Genomic DNA, 14,528 nt, shown 5'->3' with positions numbered 1-14,528 from the left:
TTGATGAGCTACACTCTTTCCATTTTAATTTGATCATGTTCCAAAGCCTAAAGGATTTTCAAAACCTACGAAACAGACTTTGACAGATACATTGAAAAGGTTAATTTATAAGATGACACTGAGACATTGCATATATATATATATATAGTAAGCCTCAAAAGAATATTAGTGAGTACTCATTATTTTGCAATGAAAAAACTGTCTCTTTATAAAAGAATCTCAATAAGATGAAATAATAACTTAGAAGAAAAGGTATATTCACCTTTCCAAATCAACTATTTTTTTTCCTATTATAATGAGCTTTACTAGAAGAGGTGAGAAGACATTAGTAGTTTGATGTCCTTCAAAGTGGAGGTGCTAGCGAGGAGTAACTGTTGAAAATGTATTTGCCAATATGGCACTTCAACAAGGAAAGGAGTCTTTGCTTCATAGTTCAAAGCTTATTTCATCTTCTGAAATTTTTAAACTGAAGGTATTATAAAAATAGTTTAGTGACGCATGCATATTTTCAGGGAAAAATATATCCTTGGGAGGGTCATTCATAGTTGCTCAAAATTGCCAAGAGATCCATTTACATTCAGATGAAGCATAACACATCTTCATCTCTCAAGAAATGGAGCATGATTTGTCATGTTTCTTTCTTAAAATAGTGGTTTTTAATGGTGTTTCCCTATATATGCTGCATTGTTTGATTTTCTTTACCATTCATTTGTGTTCTAATAGTGTATTTGTGTATTATTTGTGTTGACAGACTACAACAAAGAAGAAAATTTCTTCTGCTTTCTCGTTTCCTGCTGAACTTGATATGCGGCATAGAATGTCTGAGCTGTCTCAGTTCGACTTGGTGTATGGATTGTCAGCTGTACTGATTCACAAGGGAACTGGTGCTAATAGTGGTCATTACATTGCTCATATTAAGGATGTAAACACTGGGCAATTGTGGGAATTTGATGATGAATATGTTACTAATTTGGGTTGTCATCCATTTGGCGAAGGGTCTTCAAATTCTACCTCTAAATCCATCAAGACTGATGCAATTCATTCTAATTGTTCTCAAGTGATAGTAGCGGACAATAATGGAAATGGTTTGCATGCCTCTCATTCAAAATCTTCACTTGTGGAGACATTTTTGTCTAGTGATGCGTACATGTTGATGTACCATCTTAAACATACAAAAAATGTTGGTGAAATTGGGAGTGTAATTTGTGGTGCTAAGCATGATGAAAGAGAGGGTGTGGAAATTGCTTTGCAAAATGGTGCTTCTCTTGCATCTCATCTTTGTAATGAGATTCAAAATTTCAATGCCTCATATGATGAAGCTTGTCAGGAGTACAATAACAAGAAAGAGTTGGAATTTGGTCGTATTATTGGAAGGAGACAAGAGGTTCGATCTGTTTTAGCTGAAGCTCCTGTTCAACCACTGGAAAAACCATTTTATTGGATTTCTAGCGAATGGCTTCGCCAGTGGGCTGACAACATTATTCCAGTGTTAGTGCTTTTCCTTTCAAACAATTATTAGAGTCAGGTTAATTGATGTATTAGTATTTTATAGCATGCTTACTTTGCAAGGTATATGCAGTCCTCTTGGCAACTCGTTTGTCCAATGCTCACATGGGAAAGTCCCAGTTTCAAAGGTTACCTCAATGAAATGAGTGTCTGCTAAAGCATGGGATACCTTGTTCTCCAAGGTAACTTTTTGTTGGTCTCCTGTTACATATTTTTTGTGGATTATTACTTATCTACATGTGGTATAGTGTTGTTAAGGTTTGTTTTGTGTTCAAGATATGATAGGATGATACTGGGATAAAAACAACTTACGATATGAATATGATAGAATCCAAGCATGATAAGCTTAAGCCAGTCAAATGTTTGGTGCACCTCAGATAATTAGATAACTAAATTATGTTACCTTTTCCTGTATTCAACATGGACCAAATAATGGTAAGATATGATAAGAATTATGTTCAAAGTACAAAATTACTCTTCCATTAAAATTACATATAGTTTCTCATATTTTATTGCTTTCTAACTTAGTTCCTCCCTCTGAGGATAAGAAATGCTTTGCACGATTAACAATGATTATGTCTTGGGAAAGGTCAAAATTGACAAGCAACTCTTTCAACCTATTTTTATGTTTTCAGTTGGGCAATACTGGTAGGAAAGATGAAAAGAAAATTTACAAGATGTAGTGGAGATAAATCTAGTTCTATAAGTGAACTTTAGAAGTTGGGGGAGTGGTTGTGTTGCCCATGACCACATTTTTTACTAGTGATGTCTGTAAGGAAACTAGTGTTAATTGGGGGCTGATGGAACATAAACTTTCTTAGAAATGCTTATGTGAGGAGAAAATTTTTGTTTACTTAGCTAAGTTAATTACAGTTTCTGGCAAGAGTAGTTTGGTACTGCTTTTTGCTGGTTTTATGTTGTATAAATGTTGGTTTTCTGCTGCAGTTTTGGTGCTGGTTTTATGATGTGCAAATGCTGGTTTTCTGTTGCAGTTTTAGTACTGTTTTTAGCTGGTTTTATGCTGTATAAATGCTGGTTTATGTTGCAGTTTTGGTGCTGGTTTGGTGTTGTTTTGATGTTGTTTTTGCTGCAGTTAAAGTGCTTTTGATGTTCTTTTTGGAGCCTAGGCACTGTTATTTTTAGGTTTAGTAGCAGTGTGTTAAGCATAGTTTGTTTGAGTGTGTGTCCTTGTTCTTTAGGAATGTTTGTAGTCATTTTTTATGTAGATGATCCTTTAGTTGTAGGCTCTTTCTTGTTATGTTAAAACAAGAAAGGTTTCAAACTGTTTAAGATTTAACTTCTCTAGGTTGACATGATTAGAAAGTAGAAGTTTCTTGGAACCTTATATAGCTCAACTTCTGTTTTTTAAAGCGTGTTTTCTGTTTTCCTTGGTATTTTGAAGAGTGTGAAGGTAAGCTTGTCTTGGTATCTACCAGTTCAACCTTAGTTAATTAAAGTAACTTTTGTTCAATTTCAATCAAAATATCATCAATAAAAAACCACAGATATCACGCTTCTACCTTTGTATTTTTGTACAAAATTCCAAGTTTATTATCGTGGGCCTTATATTAGAAAATCATTTTTTATGTTTTTTTCCTTGTTCCTATTAAAAAAATATTTTTTTTGCTCAATTTAAAAACAATATTCAATTTTCAAGACAAGTAAAAAGTATAAAGAAAAAGTTATAAATAAAATTTTTTTAGTAAGAAAAACATTTCTTCTATTGCTTCCTAAAATAATTTTATCTTGAATAATTATATTGAAAAAAAATGAAATAGGTAAAAAATAGGATAAATGCAATAAGAAAAAGAGAAGTAGAGTAATTTAAAATTGATTTATTTTAATAAAAAAATAGTTTTCTTTTTAAAATTGATTTATTTCAATAAAAATATATTTCAAACTGAAATTCTTTGTGTGCTTGTAGGCTAAGACTACACTAATTCAAATAAAAAATATAAAAAATATTTGAATATTTTGAAGGCTAAGCCCACGCTAATTTGTGGCCAACATGAAGGTTTAGCCTACGCTTATTGTGTGCCCTCGTAGCTAAACTCACTTTACTTGGACATTTTGAAGGCTTGGCCCACGCTAATATAATTTTGCGTGAGCTTAGCGTGGGTCAAACTCACAATTTTTTATAACTACTTGGACATTTTGAAGGTTTGGCCCATGCTAATATAATTTTATGTGAGCTTAGCGTGGGTCAAACTCAAAAAAATTTATAACTACTTGAACATTTTGAAGGTGACAATTGCTTCCTGCACCCTCACGTTTTTCTTCCTGCACCCCACACTCTTATGCAAAGACTAAATTGTCCTTAATAGTTTTTAAAATTCCAAAAATACCCTTCACCTAAAAAAACCCTAAAAGGCGCAGGCAACGATTCTCTCAGTGCACAACCGTGGGTTTCATTTTCTAGCAGCAGCCGCACCTACAAATCGTTATCCTTACAATCTCAGACATTTTCTGTTGTTGATATAGAGTGCTTTTAATCAAGGTAAGTTAGTTTCTTTACTTTCGGATCTGCACATCCGGTTTTTTATGGATTTTTGTTTCCGTAAGTGTTTTCTTGCATTGCAGATCATAGAATCCGATAGAATCCCGAGTTTATGCTTGCGGTAAAATCCCGAATTTATAGTTCCGGGAAGGTTCCAAATTTTTGGATTTGGGAAAGTTCCGAAATTTTGGATCCGGGATAGTTCTGAATTTTTGAATCCCCTGCTCATCAAATCCATATAAATTAGTTGAAATAATATGAATATTTGATGTTAGCTGGAAAAACAAATTATTAGAACTCCCTGTTTATAAATCTTTTTCAAAATTCACAATTATCATAATGTTTTCCAATGCTAAGTGCAGTACCAAAAACAGTCAAAGATCAAATCAGTTTCTATTTGAGCTGAAAAGGGAATGTAACAATATTTTATGCAAAGCTACTTTCCCACCCTTCTACTGTGCAAGTTCTTACTTGTTCTCTTATTTTATGCAATATGATATGATTAAACCAAAAATTAAGTATATAGCATGCAAAGTGTGTACTTGGAATCCATCATGGGAGATCTTTACGGGACCCACCCAAACACCAAGTTCATCTAAAGCTTGTATTTTATTTATTTTAATCCCCAGAACATACTCCATTGTCAGAATCTGCATTTGAAAAATAGTTAAATTACATAGATGAATAAGAAATACATCATAAGTAAAATGGGAAAGATGTATAACTGCAATGTTTTATCTATGAGAACTGAATGCTGAACCTACGGTGTGGTAAAATCCCAGTATATTGTAGGGACTTTCACATAATCCAATTGCTTAAAGTTACTCGCAAATAGTTCAGCATTAACAACTTCCTTGGTGTAATCAATCGCCTGAAAATATTTAACTCGTGTTACATTAACAAGGATCAGACAAAGTCACATATATAATAAAAGGAAGATCCAGACCTGTGTTTTTATGATCTTAGATAACAATGTTTGTTTAGTAGAAATGATACAATAGAATTTTATATTTGTTGTTTTGTGTTTGTATTGGTTCAACATCTTATTCATTAGTTTGTAATTTGGTTTAACTGGAATGGTGTAATTGAATAGAAATGGTGAAGACTAGGGGAGGAGGTTCACAAGGTGATCGTCTACGTCCCACAACCTCTATTAGAAGAAGAAGAAGACATGTTAATGGAGATGAAGAACATGTTGAACTTGAAGAAGCTGAACCCCAAATGGAGGTGAAGGACGAAGACGCACCTGAAGTAGAAGGTGAAGGTTATCCTGGAGGTCCACGAGATAGGACATTATTGACAGGTTATGAAGACCATGTCGCCATGCAATTATGGAATGGTGTGGTAAGTAAATATGTTGTATTATGATACTTGTTCATTGTTAATTTGATATGATTTTCGTTCATTAAATTGTATATTTTATATGACTTTGGTTGGTTAAATTAGGATCGAGGAGAGTTAAAATTGGTGTCTCATGGCCGAAAAGTGAATAAGATGGGTGTTCCTCATCCTCGGATACTACCTGCAGTGGAGTTGTCAGGTTTAGTTGGACTTGTTGGGACAAGCTATGACACGATAGACATTTGTAGAAAGGTGGCACCCAGAGACAAATTCTTTTCATCTTCCTGTAGGTGAGTTGACCATCACATTGGATGATGTGTAGAATTTGTTGCACCTCCCAATTATCGGGCAGTTTTACACGTACACGAGCTTGGATGCAGCTGCGGCGACCGATTTGCTTGTTGATTCACTTCGTGTAGAACGGGGAGTAGCAGCTACTGAGACTCGCCATTGTCAGGGTGGACATGTGCGTTTAAGCTGATTGAGGGAGATGTATGAGAACGCATGTAGCAGAAGACAATGACCTGTGGCTGTACGGGCATATTTGTTACACCTAGTAGGTTGCACCATCTTTGCAGATAAGAGTGCTACATCGGTTAGTGTATCCTACTTGGGATTATTTGTAGATTTAAGGCACATCGGAGGATACTCGTGGGCAGCAGCTGCTTTGACCCACATGTATGAGCAGTTGGGAGATGGTTCCTATGCAAATACTAGACAGTTAGCTGGGTATGTCACGTTATTGGCATCGTGGATATATGAGCACATTTCGAGTATTGGGCATCGACAAGTTCGGGATGACTATGTTGAGGATGAGCCGCGATGTATGAAATATGTGGTCGGGAGTAGGTTGTCCACACTTGCATCTGTTCGGATGCAATTAGATAGTCTTTGTATAAGTGTTGTTCAATGGATGCCCTATGAAGAGCATAGAGCGGTGCGTCCTTTTGAGTGGATTTCTTTATTTTCAGGGTACATTCGATTGAGGGCTTGTAGGCAGATGTATTTGCCTGAACGCGTACTTAAACAGTATGGATATCTACAATGTATCCCTCGTCACCCAGCCAATGGTGATCCCTCCACATCTGAGATCGACCATCGATGGTTAATTTTAATGCTAACCTGTGTTCCTGCATATTTGGAGTGGTTTCAGTCTATATCACACCCATATATCATTCAGATGGTTGAGGATAATCGACCTCTGGTGATTACCCCTGATGGACGACGTCAGGACGGGAATGATACTATCTTTGAGCATCCCGCTGTGGTAAGAACTTATTACTTTCTTATTTAAATAATACATTCTCAATTGCAATCAATGTGATTTGTTTATAATTGTAGGGTCTTTGTAGAAGAATAGCATCCACCTTGCAATTGATTATAGATGATGGTCATTTAACCAAGGATTCACCTGCATGGGAAGGGACACAGACAGCCTTGATGCTAGCCTGATCAGCCACCGAGGACATGTTTGTGTATGTCCGCAGACGACGACACAGACGATGATGATGATCATTTTAGTTGTTGTTATGTTTTGTAATTTCGTGAAGAAAGACTTAGTTTACAATTATTTCTGAATTTCTAAATTTGATGAATGAACACTTTGGTTATGAAATTAAACAATTCTTCTTCCGCATTTATAATAGTCAGAATGTTAACATATTCATTTATCAATGCAATTACAACTATAAATGTCGCCTAATGGACATAATTTGTGTAAACATTTGCATCCGACTAGTATAATATGAACACCAAGTTTTGACAATTGGATAACAATGAGTAGACCATAAAATATCTGTTGGTGGAATCGGACAACCTTGTTGCAACTGAACCTGTTAAAAATTGTAAATAATGTCATTAATTATTAATTATGTTTTTCTATGATTCCTAAAATTCATTAACAATGAAGTTGAACAAACCTGAACAAAATGATTTCCATGAACATGTCCAATACAGATGATGCAGTGATGATTAAAATCTGTTGGAGGTTGGGATCTTAATGGAAAAATAGTCAATGATTGTTTAAGAGATAAACACACAACAATCACATTATATCGATTCGCAATAACGTATCCCATATCCGGTATTGTCATCCACTTATCTGTACTTATCTGCAAACATAATAAAATGTAACAAGTTAATCCAACTCATACACCATTTTACAATTAATAACATCATTCAAAATGAATAGAATTACCATGTGGTCAACTAGAAGTGAATTTTTCAGAAATTCATATCGTTCATCACTGCCAAACAAATCAATATATTCTTGATGCCATTGATAAAGTTCTTTATGCAAGTTCATGCGTACAATAGCCTAAGACTCCTGTCCCATACCCAATAATGCACCAACCGCACGATAACCACAATGACCGTCAACCTTAACATCAACAATATCAACAATGTAAGGATGAATTCCAACCGGAAATTGTTGTAGCATTGGTATTGATTTGGTCAGAGGAGTCTCCGAAATAAATCCCTTGCTACATTTCAAACTAGATGAACTATCATGTTGTGAAAGAATGACATCAACATGTTCAAAGTAAGAAGGAATTCGCTTCGTTGATTTACCAAATTTACTCTGACGCCCTTTTTGTGCACCTTTTGTTTTGACTTTCTCCGTTGGTGGACATAAAGATGTCTTATCTGGATAGGCAATCTCACGTAATTTGGCTTTGATGTTAATCTTACCAGCCATGTCAACCTCATTGAACTGATTCATGATGACAGCCCACTTTTGTTGGATGGACAACTCTGCTAAAGTATCATCATTTGAAATATCTAAAAAGCTTAATCGTGTCCAAATGAAATGCACTGAATGCAATGGTATCTACCAACACCAAAGGAAGTCAATTCACAAGCACAAGGAAGGCCATGAGTAGATCTAATGGTGCACCCACAACGAGATTTATCTAAACCAACATATTCAACTCGATCACTCTCTTCTGCAATATATTGCAAGACATATTTTGAAACGAAGCCAACCAATTTCTTATATCTTGTTACATTGAAGACATGACTCACTACATGCAAACTCTTTTCAAATGAAGATTTAATTGCATTATGTTGCAAGATGATCATCTTATTAATGGAATCCTAACAAAAGCATAAGTCCCCCATTGACGTCTCAAGGATCCTCTTTAAACTCCAATGTGCAGCCTCAACCCTGTTACTTGTCGTGTTGCCTAAGTGCATGACTTTATCCGTCCAAGCCTTAACAAGTAAATATAGGCCATGGTGAATAAACAACATTAAAGGCCTCCACACGATGTTCATAGGATTCTACATTTTCACAATCAACAATTGCTCCCCAAGATTCCATCACTTGATCCCATGCCACTTTTGGATAAACAATCATTTTACATTTTGCTTTAACATTTTTATCAATGTGAAAACGACATAACAAATTAGCAGCTTCAGGAAACACAACATTTATTGCATTCATTAAAGCAATATCTCTATCACTAACCACAACCTTTGGGTATGAATCAACTCTCAAAAACAAACCTTTTAGCTTCTCGAGGGCCCATACAAAGTTATGATGACGTTCTGATGCGAGTAACATAAATGCAGCACTGAAGGTCAATCCCGTTGAGGTTACACCAACAACTTCAAACAAGGGCATCCTATACCTATTAGTTTTATACGTACTGTCCATCATCAATACAATGTTAAAGGCATTCAATAACTTCACTGAATCAGGGTGTGTCCAAAATAAATCTTGCACAACATTCGTCCCTTCTTCAAACCTAGACCAATAGATATACATATCTCGCTCAAGTAACATCATCAATTGTTGCATTTCAGTTCTATCACCTCGTACTGATCTTTTGTACATATATCGTGCATTATAAACTTGTTTTATTGTGCTGACATTTTTCTCATTATGCTCTTTCATTGTTAGCAAAATATTTCTAAGCTTCACCGAACTCTTTGTCATGTCCATAAGCATTGACTTCTTAGTGCATGTGAACCTACTAGCATATGGATGACCAACCAATGTATTTACCAACTCATGATTATGAGACCCACAAATTAATTTCAATATTCATCCTTGACCACTCTTTATTGGATACCCTCGTAATCTGAAAGGACAACCACATTTCCTAGTTCCACTCTCAGTAACCTTTAAATCCTTCTTATATCGTCTGTATTTACCACCTCTCTCACAACCTAATAATACAAATGTCTTCCTTCCTCGTTGGCCAGTTGAAGTATCCGATCTCAATATCACAATAACAAAACCAAAGTGAAATGCAACTTTTCTAACCCACTTTAGGAGCTCATCCCGAGTACGAAATATCTACAAAAGTTATCATAACAAATTATTTCATTTACTAATTAACAAACAACTTAAACATACTTTACAAACTTAACCTTACCTCATCTGTAGTAAACACACTTATACATTCATCATCATCCCACACATCAACCCCATCATATAATTCTTGTTCAATTTCTTGACTACTGTCCATGCTTCTACAAACAAAACAAAAAAACTAAATCATTGCATTTCAGATCCATGAATCCATAGGTCAAAAAAATCATTCCAGATCCATCAATCCATAATTCAAAAAAACCATTCCGGATTCAGGAATCCATAACACAAAAAAACCATTCCGGATTTAGGAATCCATAACACAAAAAAACAATTCCAGATTCAAAAATTCATAATGCAATTTAAGCTTCCAGATCCACCAATCCATAATACAATTCAGGCTTCTGGATTCAACAATCCGGAAAACAACAATTTATGATAATTTTACTTCCAGAACACCCCCTCATCCAGAAAACACAATGTAATTAATTCCGGATTCTTAAACCTAGAATATATTACCGGATCCCGATATCCGGTAACCTCGAAATCCCCATAACCGCCATGCCTTTAAAAAAAACTGTAGTCTTACCTCTAACACCCAAACAATACTTCGACAACATTCTGTAGTGCTCCACCTTGCTCCGAAGAATTGCAAAGACTCCCAACAATAGTTGATATTTCAGTGATGAAGATGAACTGCTACAATGCAAGTCCAGGAGAGTGCCCTTTTCAAATTATAGGTCAAGGGTACTTTAGGAATATTTAGAATTATGGGGGTGTAGGAAGAAAAATGTGGGGGTGCAGGAAGAAGAAGCCTTTGAAGGTTTGGCCCACGCTAATATAATTTTGTGTGGGCTTAGCGTGGGTCAAACTCACAATTTTTTATAACTACTTGAACATTTTGAAGGTCTGGCTCACGCTAATATAATTTTATGTGGGTTTAGCGTGGGTCAAACTCACAATTTTTTGTAAATTTCTAAACCCCTTGTAGGCTAAGCCCATGTTTCACCTACGCAAAAAAACACCCGTCATGCCCACACCTGCCAATATATATTTACGTCGAGTATATTAGCTTCAAAATTCTTATTAACGCTATGCCGACGATAATCACCTTTTTGTGTAGGTTTTTCATACTTAGTCTCTGTTTTTCGCCCATGATAATAAACTTTTTTTTTTAGTGAAATGTAATCTTTTGGATACATAGTATTTCTTAATGGCTGGTTTTTACTGAAAAATAAAAAATTATGAGTTACAAGTCTTATTTACTGATTTTTTTTTTCTAATTAGATATTTTCAAGAAATCTTACTCAATAAAAAAAGTAAATATTAATGGATTTAACACTTCTAGCTTGGCACTTCTAATAGAAATATTAATAAAAGTAATTAATTATATTCGAAGATATTAATTTAGTTTAATTTAAAAAATATATTAACAATGAACCGTATTAACTTTTAGCATTAAAAGTTCCTTTTAAAATGTGTCTTATATTATTATTATTGTTCCAAATTTTCATTATTAATAAATTACTATACCAACCATTTAAAAAAAAAATACTACTACGACTAATTTCTTTTAAAATGTATCTTTACAAAAATATGTCATAATAAAGATAAGAGTGTAATAACATAGAAGTTCAATGGTTTTATTGCATGCAAATGTAGGAATGTTGAGTCTTATTCTTTCAAAACAAAATTGCTTCCTTTTGATTCCTTATTTAAGAAAATGTATTAATGAAAATGTCACATAATATTTTGTGAAAGATAACACATCCGACACATTTTTATCAATGAAAGAAAAAAGAAAGGAGAAATTTTATTTTCTAAGGACTAAAAGTCTAACAATTTTATATTTTGAGAATATAAAAGTATATCAAACCTTATCAAGTACATAAGAAAAATCATTAAAAATCAAATGATAACAAAAGTAAAATCAAACAGATTAAGGGAATGATATTGTGCAATACTAAATTAAGATCAAGGTAAAACTATCCAACATTTTAAAATGTCACATCTGGAAAGTTTGACACAAAACCACATGTATTTTTTATATCAAACTTTCTACGCTTGTTTATGATCTACTGATATTCTATTTTTTTTATCAATAATAAATAAATTAAATTAAAAGGAATACTTGAGAGTATCTCAACCGTTTAAAAAAACAGTTCTCCATATGACTTGGAACAAATAACCATTAGATGTACTAACTTCTGATAGTTATCAGTATTGTTGTAACTGTAGTTGAACTTCCTCTACCCAATTCGCTTGATTTTTCTAAAATATTATAATTCAGTTATAGTATATGCTCTCTTGAAAGTCTCAACAGGTCTTGTCCAGAAGTTAGGCTACATGAAGAAACAGGAGAAACAAGAGTTATAAACATGATTATATTTGAAGAGTTTAATTTTTAACATTCACTTAATTCATGTTGTTAAGTAATTAGAAATTTAAAGTAATTACCCAAAAACAAAGGTCGGAAAAATATACCAAAAAGTGTAAAGAAGGAAAAGGAAATGGAAACCCTAAACACTTCATATGACAGGAAAAAAACAAAATTTGTTTCTATTTTTTTTAAAACAACTCTTACACAATGATCAAATTCATTCAACTTTTACACTGTCATTTTTACTAGACTTTGAGATCCAGGATATTTGTGATTTTTTCCTCAAAGTATTATTTCCACTTTTATTATACAGTACTTTTTTGTTTTTATTTTTCTATTTAGTACCGTTTTTGACTTTTTTTTTCCTTAAATAACACTATTTCCACTTTTAAATATTTATAAAATTTTAGTAAATTTAAATATTTATAAAATTGAAATAGAAGAAAATTTAAAAAGATATCAAAATAAAGTAATAATAAAAATTAAATAATTTTTTTTGGATATTTTATAAAAAAATAAATTAACTGAATGGTTTAAAAAATTATAAATAAAAATTAAGTTATTCATTAATGATATATATGTAATAATAAAAAACAATTAAGTGAGTAAGTTTATTAATAAATTTAATAAAAAAATGTATAAATTATAATATTAAAATAAAAATTAAGAAAAAAATTATATTTAATTGAAAAATTATGTAAATAATGTATATAAATATATGTCATAAATAATAATAAAAAATATGATTATATAATATTTTTTATAATTTCTTACAGTTTAGGGTTTATGGTTTAGGATTTAAGGTTTAAGGGTTATAGTTTATTATTTATTGTTTAGGGTTTAGGATTTAAGGATTGTGGTTTATGGTTTAGGATTTATGGGTTAGTGTTTGTGAATTAGGATTTAGGGTTTAGGTTTTACGATTTATGATTTAGGGTTTAAGATTTAGGGTTTAAGGTTTACATTAATTTTACCCATAATATATACTTACATCAAAATACCTATAAAATATTTTATTTTATTCTCTTTGTTTTGATATTTCTTCATAAATTTTTATATATTTAATTTTTAATTTTAAAAATTCAAATTTTCTTCTATTTCAATTTTATAAATATTAAATTCACTACAATTTTATAAATATTTAAAAGTGGAAATAGTACTATCTGAGAAAAAAAGTCAAAAACAGTGTTAGATAAGGAAATAAAAACAAAAGGGTGCGAAATGGGGAAATAAAAGTGAAAATAGTGCTATATTTGAGGAAAATTTTCCATATTTGCTTGAAAATAACTTAGGTTTCAAATCAAGCAACTCAATAATTAAGTAACCACTAAAGATTATGAAACCGCATTGTGGGATTGTTAAGTTCTAAGACACCACTCAACTGTATTTCAAAAATTATTAGTAGAGAGGGTATTATTTCCCAAAGATTCGACAACAGGTAGGAGTCTTTGAGGCAGGCTTTGTTAAAGTTCGTGAAGTCTACACACATCCTCCATTTTTCGCTTGCTTTTTTCACCATCACTACATTCGCCAATCATTCAGGGTACTGGATTTCCTTAATTTAAAAGCTTCCCGGTCTCCTCTTTAATTGCTTGCTGTTTTTCTTCGTTATGCCTTCGTCATCTTTGCATCACCGGCTTGGTGCTAATTTCTAGGATAAGACGATGACACAAGAAATCGGGGTTGATGCTAGGATTGCCAATCGTCGATCATGCAAAGGCGTCCATGTTCCTCTGAAGAACTACTTTCAACTTGCTTTCTAGTTCTTCATGCAGTGTTGCCCCCATTTTGAAAATTCTTCTATTTATCTGAACCTCTTTAATGTCTCTAGTCAATTTGGGGCATCTTTAATAGTCGACATCCACTCCTACTTGCTTTGCACATGTTGTTATCATGTAAGTCCCTCATCGACTCCAGAGGTTGTTTCCATAACACTTCTGCACAACTTTCTGGTCTACCTTCATAGTGATGACATTTAATGCGACGTGGAAACCACTACTCCTAGTTTATTTAATGACGGTCATCCCAGAAGCATTTTGTACGATGATGGGGCATTGACAACTATATACTTGATTGTTATGGTGCTCGTTGCCTCTTCGTCCGAGAAGGTCATGCGTAGTTCTACATATCCTCGTACCTCCACTTGGTCGTTGTTAAAATCGACCATACATCCATCAAAGGGTTGAAGATGGTAGGAAGGAATTTTGAGGCCATGATACATGTCCCAAAACATGACATCAGCAGAGCTTCCTTGGCCGATCAACACTCGATGTACATTACGTCCCATAGTAACCATAAAGAGTACCATGGGGTCGTCTTTGTGAGGATATACATCTTCCATATCTGCAGGGGTGAAACAAAGAGAAGGAATAACAAGGGCAATCGGGTCTGCAAAGATAATACTTACCTGGATTACCGCTTCCGGGTCGATGAAGGTGTGCCTCCGCCCGCGAATCTGTCGGCAAAGGTGTTGAGGTCTCTAAGTA

General features: G+C 33.5%; 3 protein-coding genes across 3 annotated transcripts; 1 reads left to right on the top strand and 2 right to left on the bottom strand.

Moving 5' to 3' along the window:
- The first annotated feature begins 5,098 nt into the window (after positions 1-5,098).
- Positions 5,099-6,796, top strand: LOC137838840 (protein MAIN-LIKE 2-like). The gene is made up of 5 exons (XM_068648060.1): positions 5,099-5,347; positions 5,450-5,596; positions 5,697-5,796; positions 5,905-6,611; positions 6,686-6,796. The coding sequence occupies exons 1-5, from the start codon at positions 5,099-5,101 to the stop codon at positions 6,794-6,796; spliced, it is 1,314 nt and encodes a 437-aa protein (XP_068504161.1).
- A 233-nt stretch (positions 6,797-7,029) lies between these two features.
- On the bottom strand, positions 7,030-7,649 carry LOC137838839 (uncharacterized). Its single transcript, XM_068648059.1, has 3 exons — positions 7,542-7,649; positions 7,264-7,455; positions 7,030-7,176 (listed from the first exon to the last, which is right to left on the bottom strand). Exons 1-3 carry the CDS (start codon positions 7,647-7,649, stop codon positions 7,030-7,032), a joined length of 447 nt encoding a protein of 148 aa, XP_068504160.1.
- A 12-nt stretch (positions 7,650-7,661) lies between these two features.
- LOC137838838 (protein FAR-RED IMPAIRED RESPONSE 1-like) lies at positions 7,662-10,225 on the bottom strand. Its single transcript, XM_068648058.1, has 5 exons — positions 10,182-10,225; positions 9,727-9,823; positions 9,421-9,647; positions 8,595-9,318; positions 7,662-8,174 (listed from the first exon to the last, which is right to left on the bottom strand). Exons 1-5 carry the CDS (start codon positions 10,223-10,225, stop codon positions 7,662-7,664), a joined length of 1,605 nt encoding a protein of 534 aa, XP_068504159.1.
- Between the last annotated feature and the right edge of the window lie 4,303 nt (positions 10,226-14,528).

This window comes from Phaseolus vulgaris, chromosome 4, assembly GCF_000499845.2.
Source record: "Phaseolus vulgaris cultivar G19833 chromosome 4, P. vulgaris v2.0, whole genome shotgun sequence".
Lineage (NCBI taxonomy): Eukaryota > Viridiplantae > Streptophyta > Magnoliopsida > Fabales > Fabaceae > Phaseolus > Phaseolus vulgaris.
This window is presented reverse-complemented; position numbering and strand designations above follow the sequence as displayed.

What these genes read in the sequence shown, in the direction of transcription:
- LOC137838840 (XM_068648060.1), top strand. Translation starts at nt 5,099, where the DNA reads ATGGTGAAGACTAGGGGAGGAGGTTCACAAGGTGATCGTCTACGTCCC. An exon ending in TGCAATTATGGAATGGTGTG is followed by an intron (nt 5,348 to 5,449) that starts GTAAGTAAATAT and finishes TGGTTAAATTAG; the next exon opens with GATCGAGGAGAGTTAAAATT. An exon ending in TCTTTGAGCATCCCGCTGTG is followed by an intron (nt 6,612 to 6,685) that starts GTAAGAACTTAT and finishes TTATAATTGTAG; the next exon opens with GGTCTTTGTAGAAGAATAGC.
- LOC137838839 (XM_068648059.1), bottom strand. Translation starts at nt 7,649, where the DNA reads ATGAACTTGCATAAAGAACTTTATCAATGGCATCAAGAATATATTGAT. An exon ending in CACTTCTAGTTGACCACATG is followed by an intron (nt 7,456 to 7,541) that starts GTAATTCTATTC and finishes TTATGTTTGCAG; the next exon opens with ATAAGTACAGATAAGTGGAT. An exon ending in ATGGAAATCATTTTGTTCAG is followed by an intron (nt 7,177 to 7,263) that starts GTTTGTTCAACT and finishes AATTTTTAACAG; the next exon opens with GTTCAGTTGCAACAAGGTTG.
- LOC137838838 (XM_068648058.1), bottom strand. Translation starts at nt 10,225, where the DNA reads ATGGCGGTTATGGGGATTTCGAGGTTACCGGATATCGGGATCCG. An exon ending in TTACCGGATATCGGGATCCG is followed by an intron (nt 9,824 to 10,181) that starts GTAATATATTCT and finishes TTTTGTTTGTAG; the next exon opens with AAGCATGGACAGTAGTCAAG. An exon ending in GTGTGTTTACTACAGATGAG is followed by an intron (nt 9,648 to 9,726) that starts GTAAGGTTAAGT and finishes TAACTTTTGTAG; the next exon opens with ATATTTCGTACTCGGGATGA.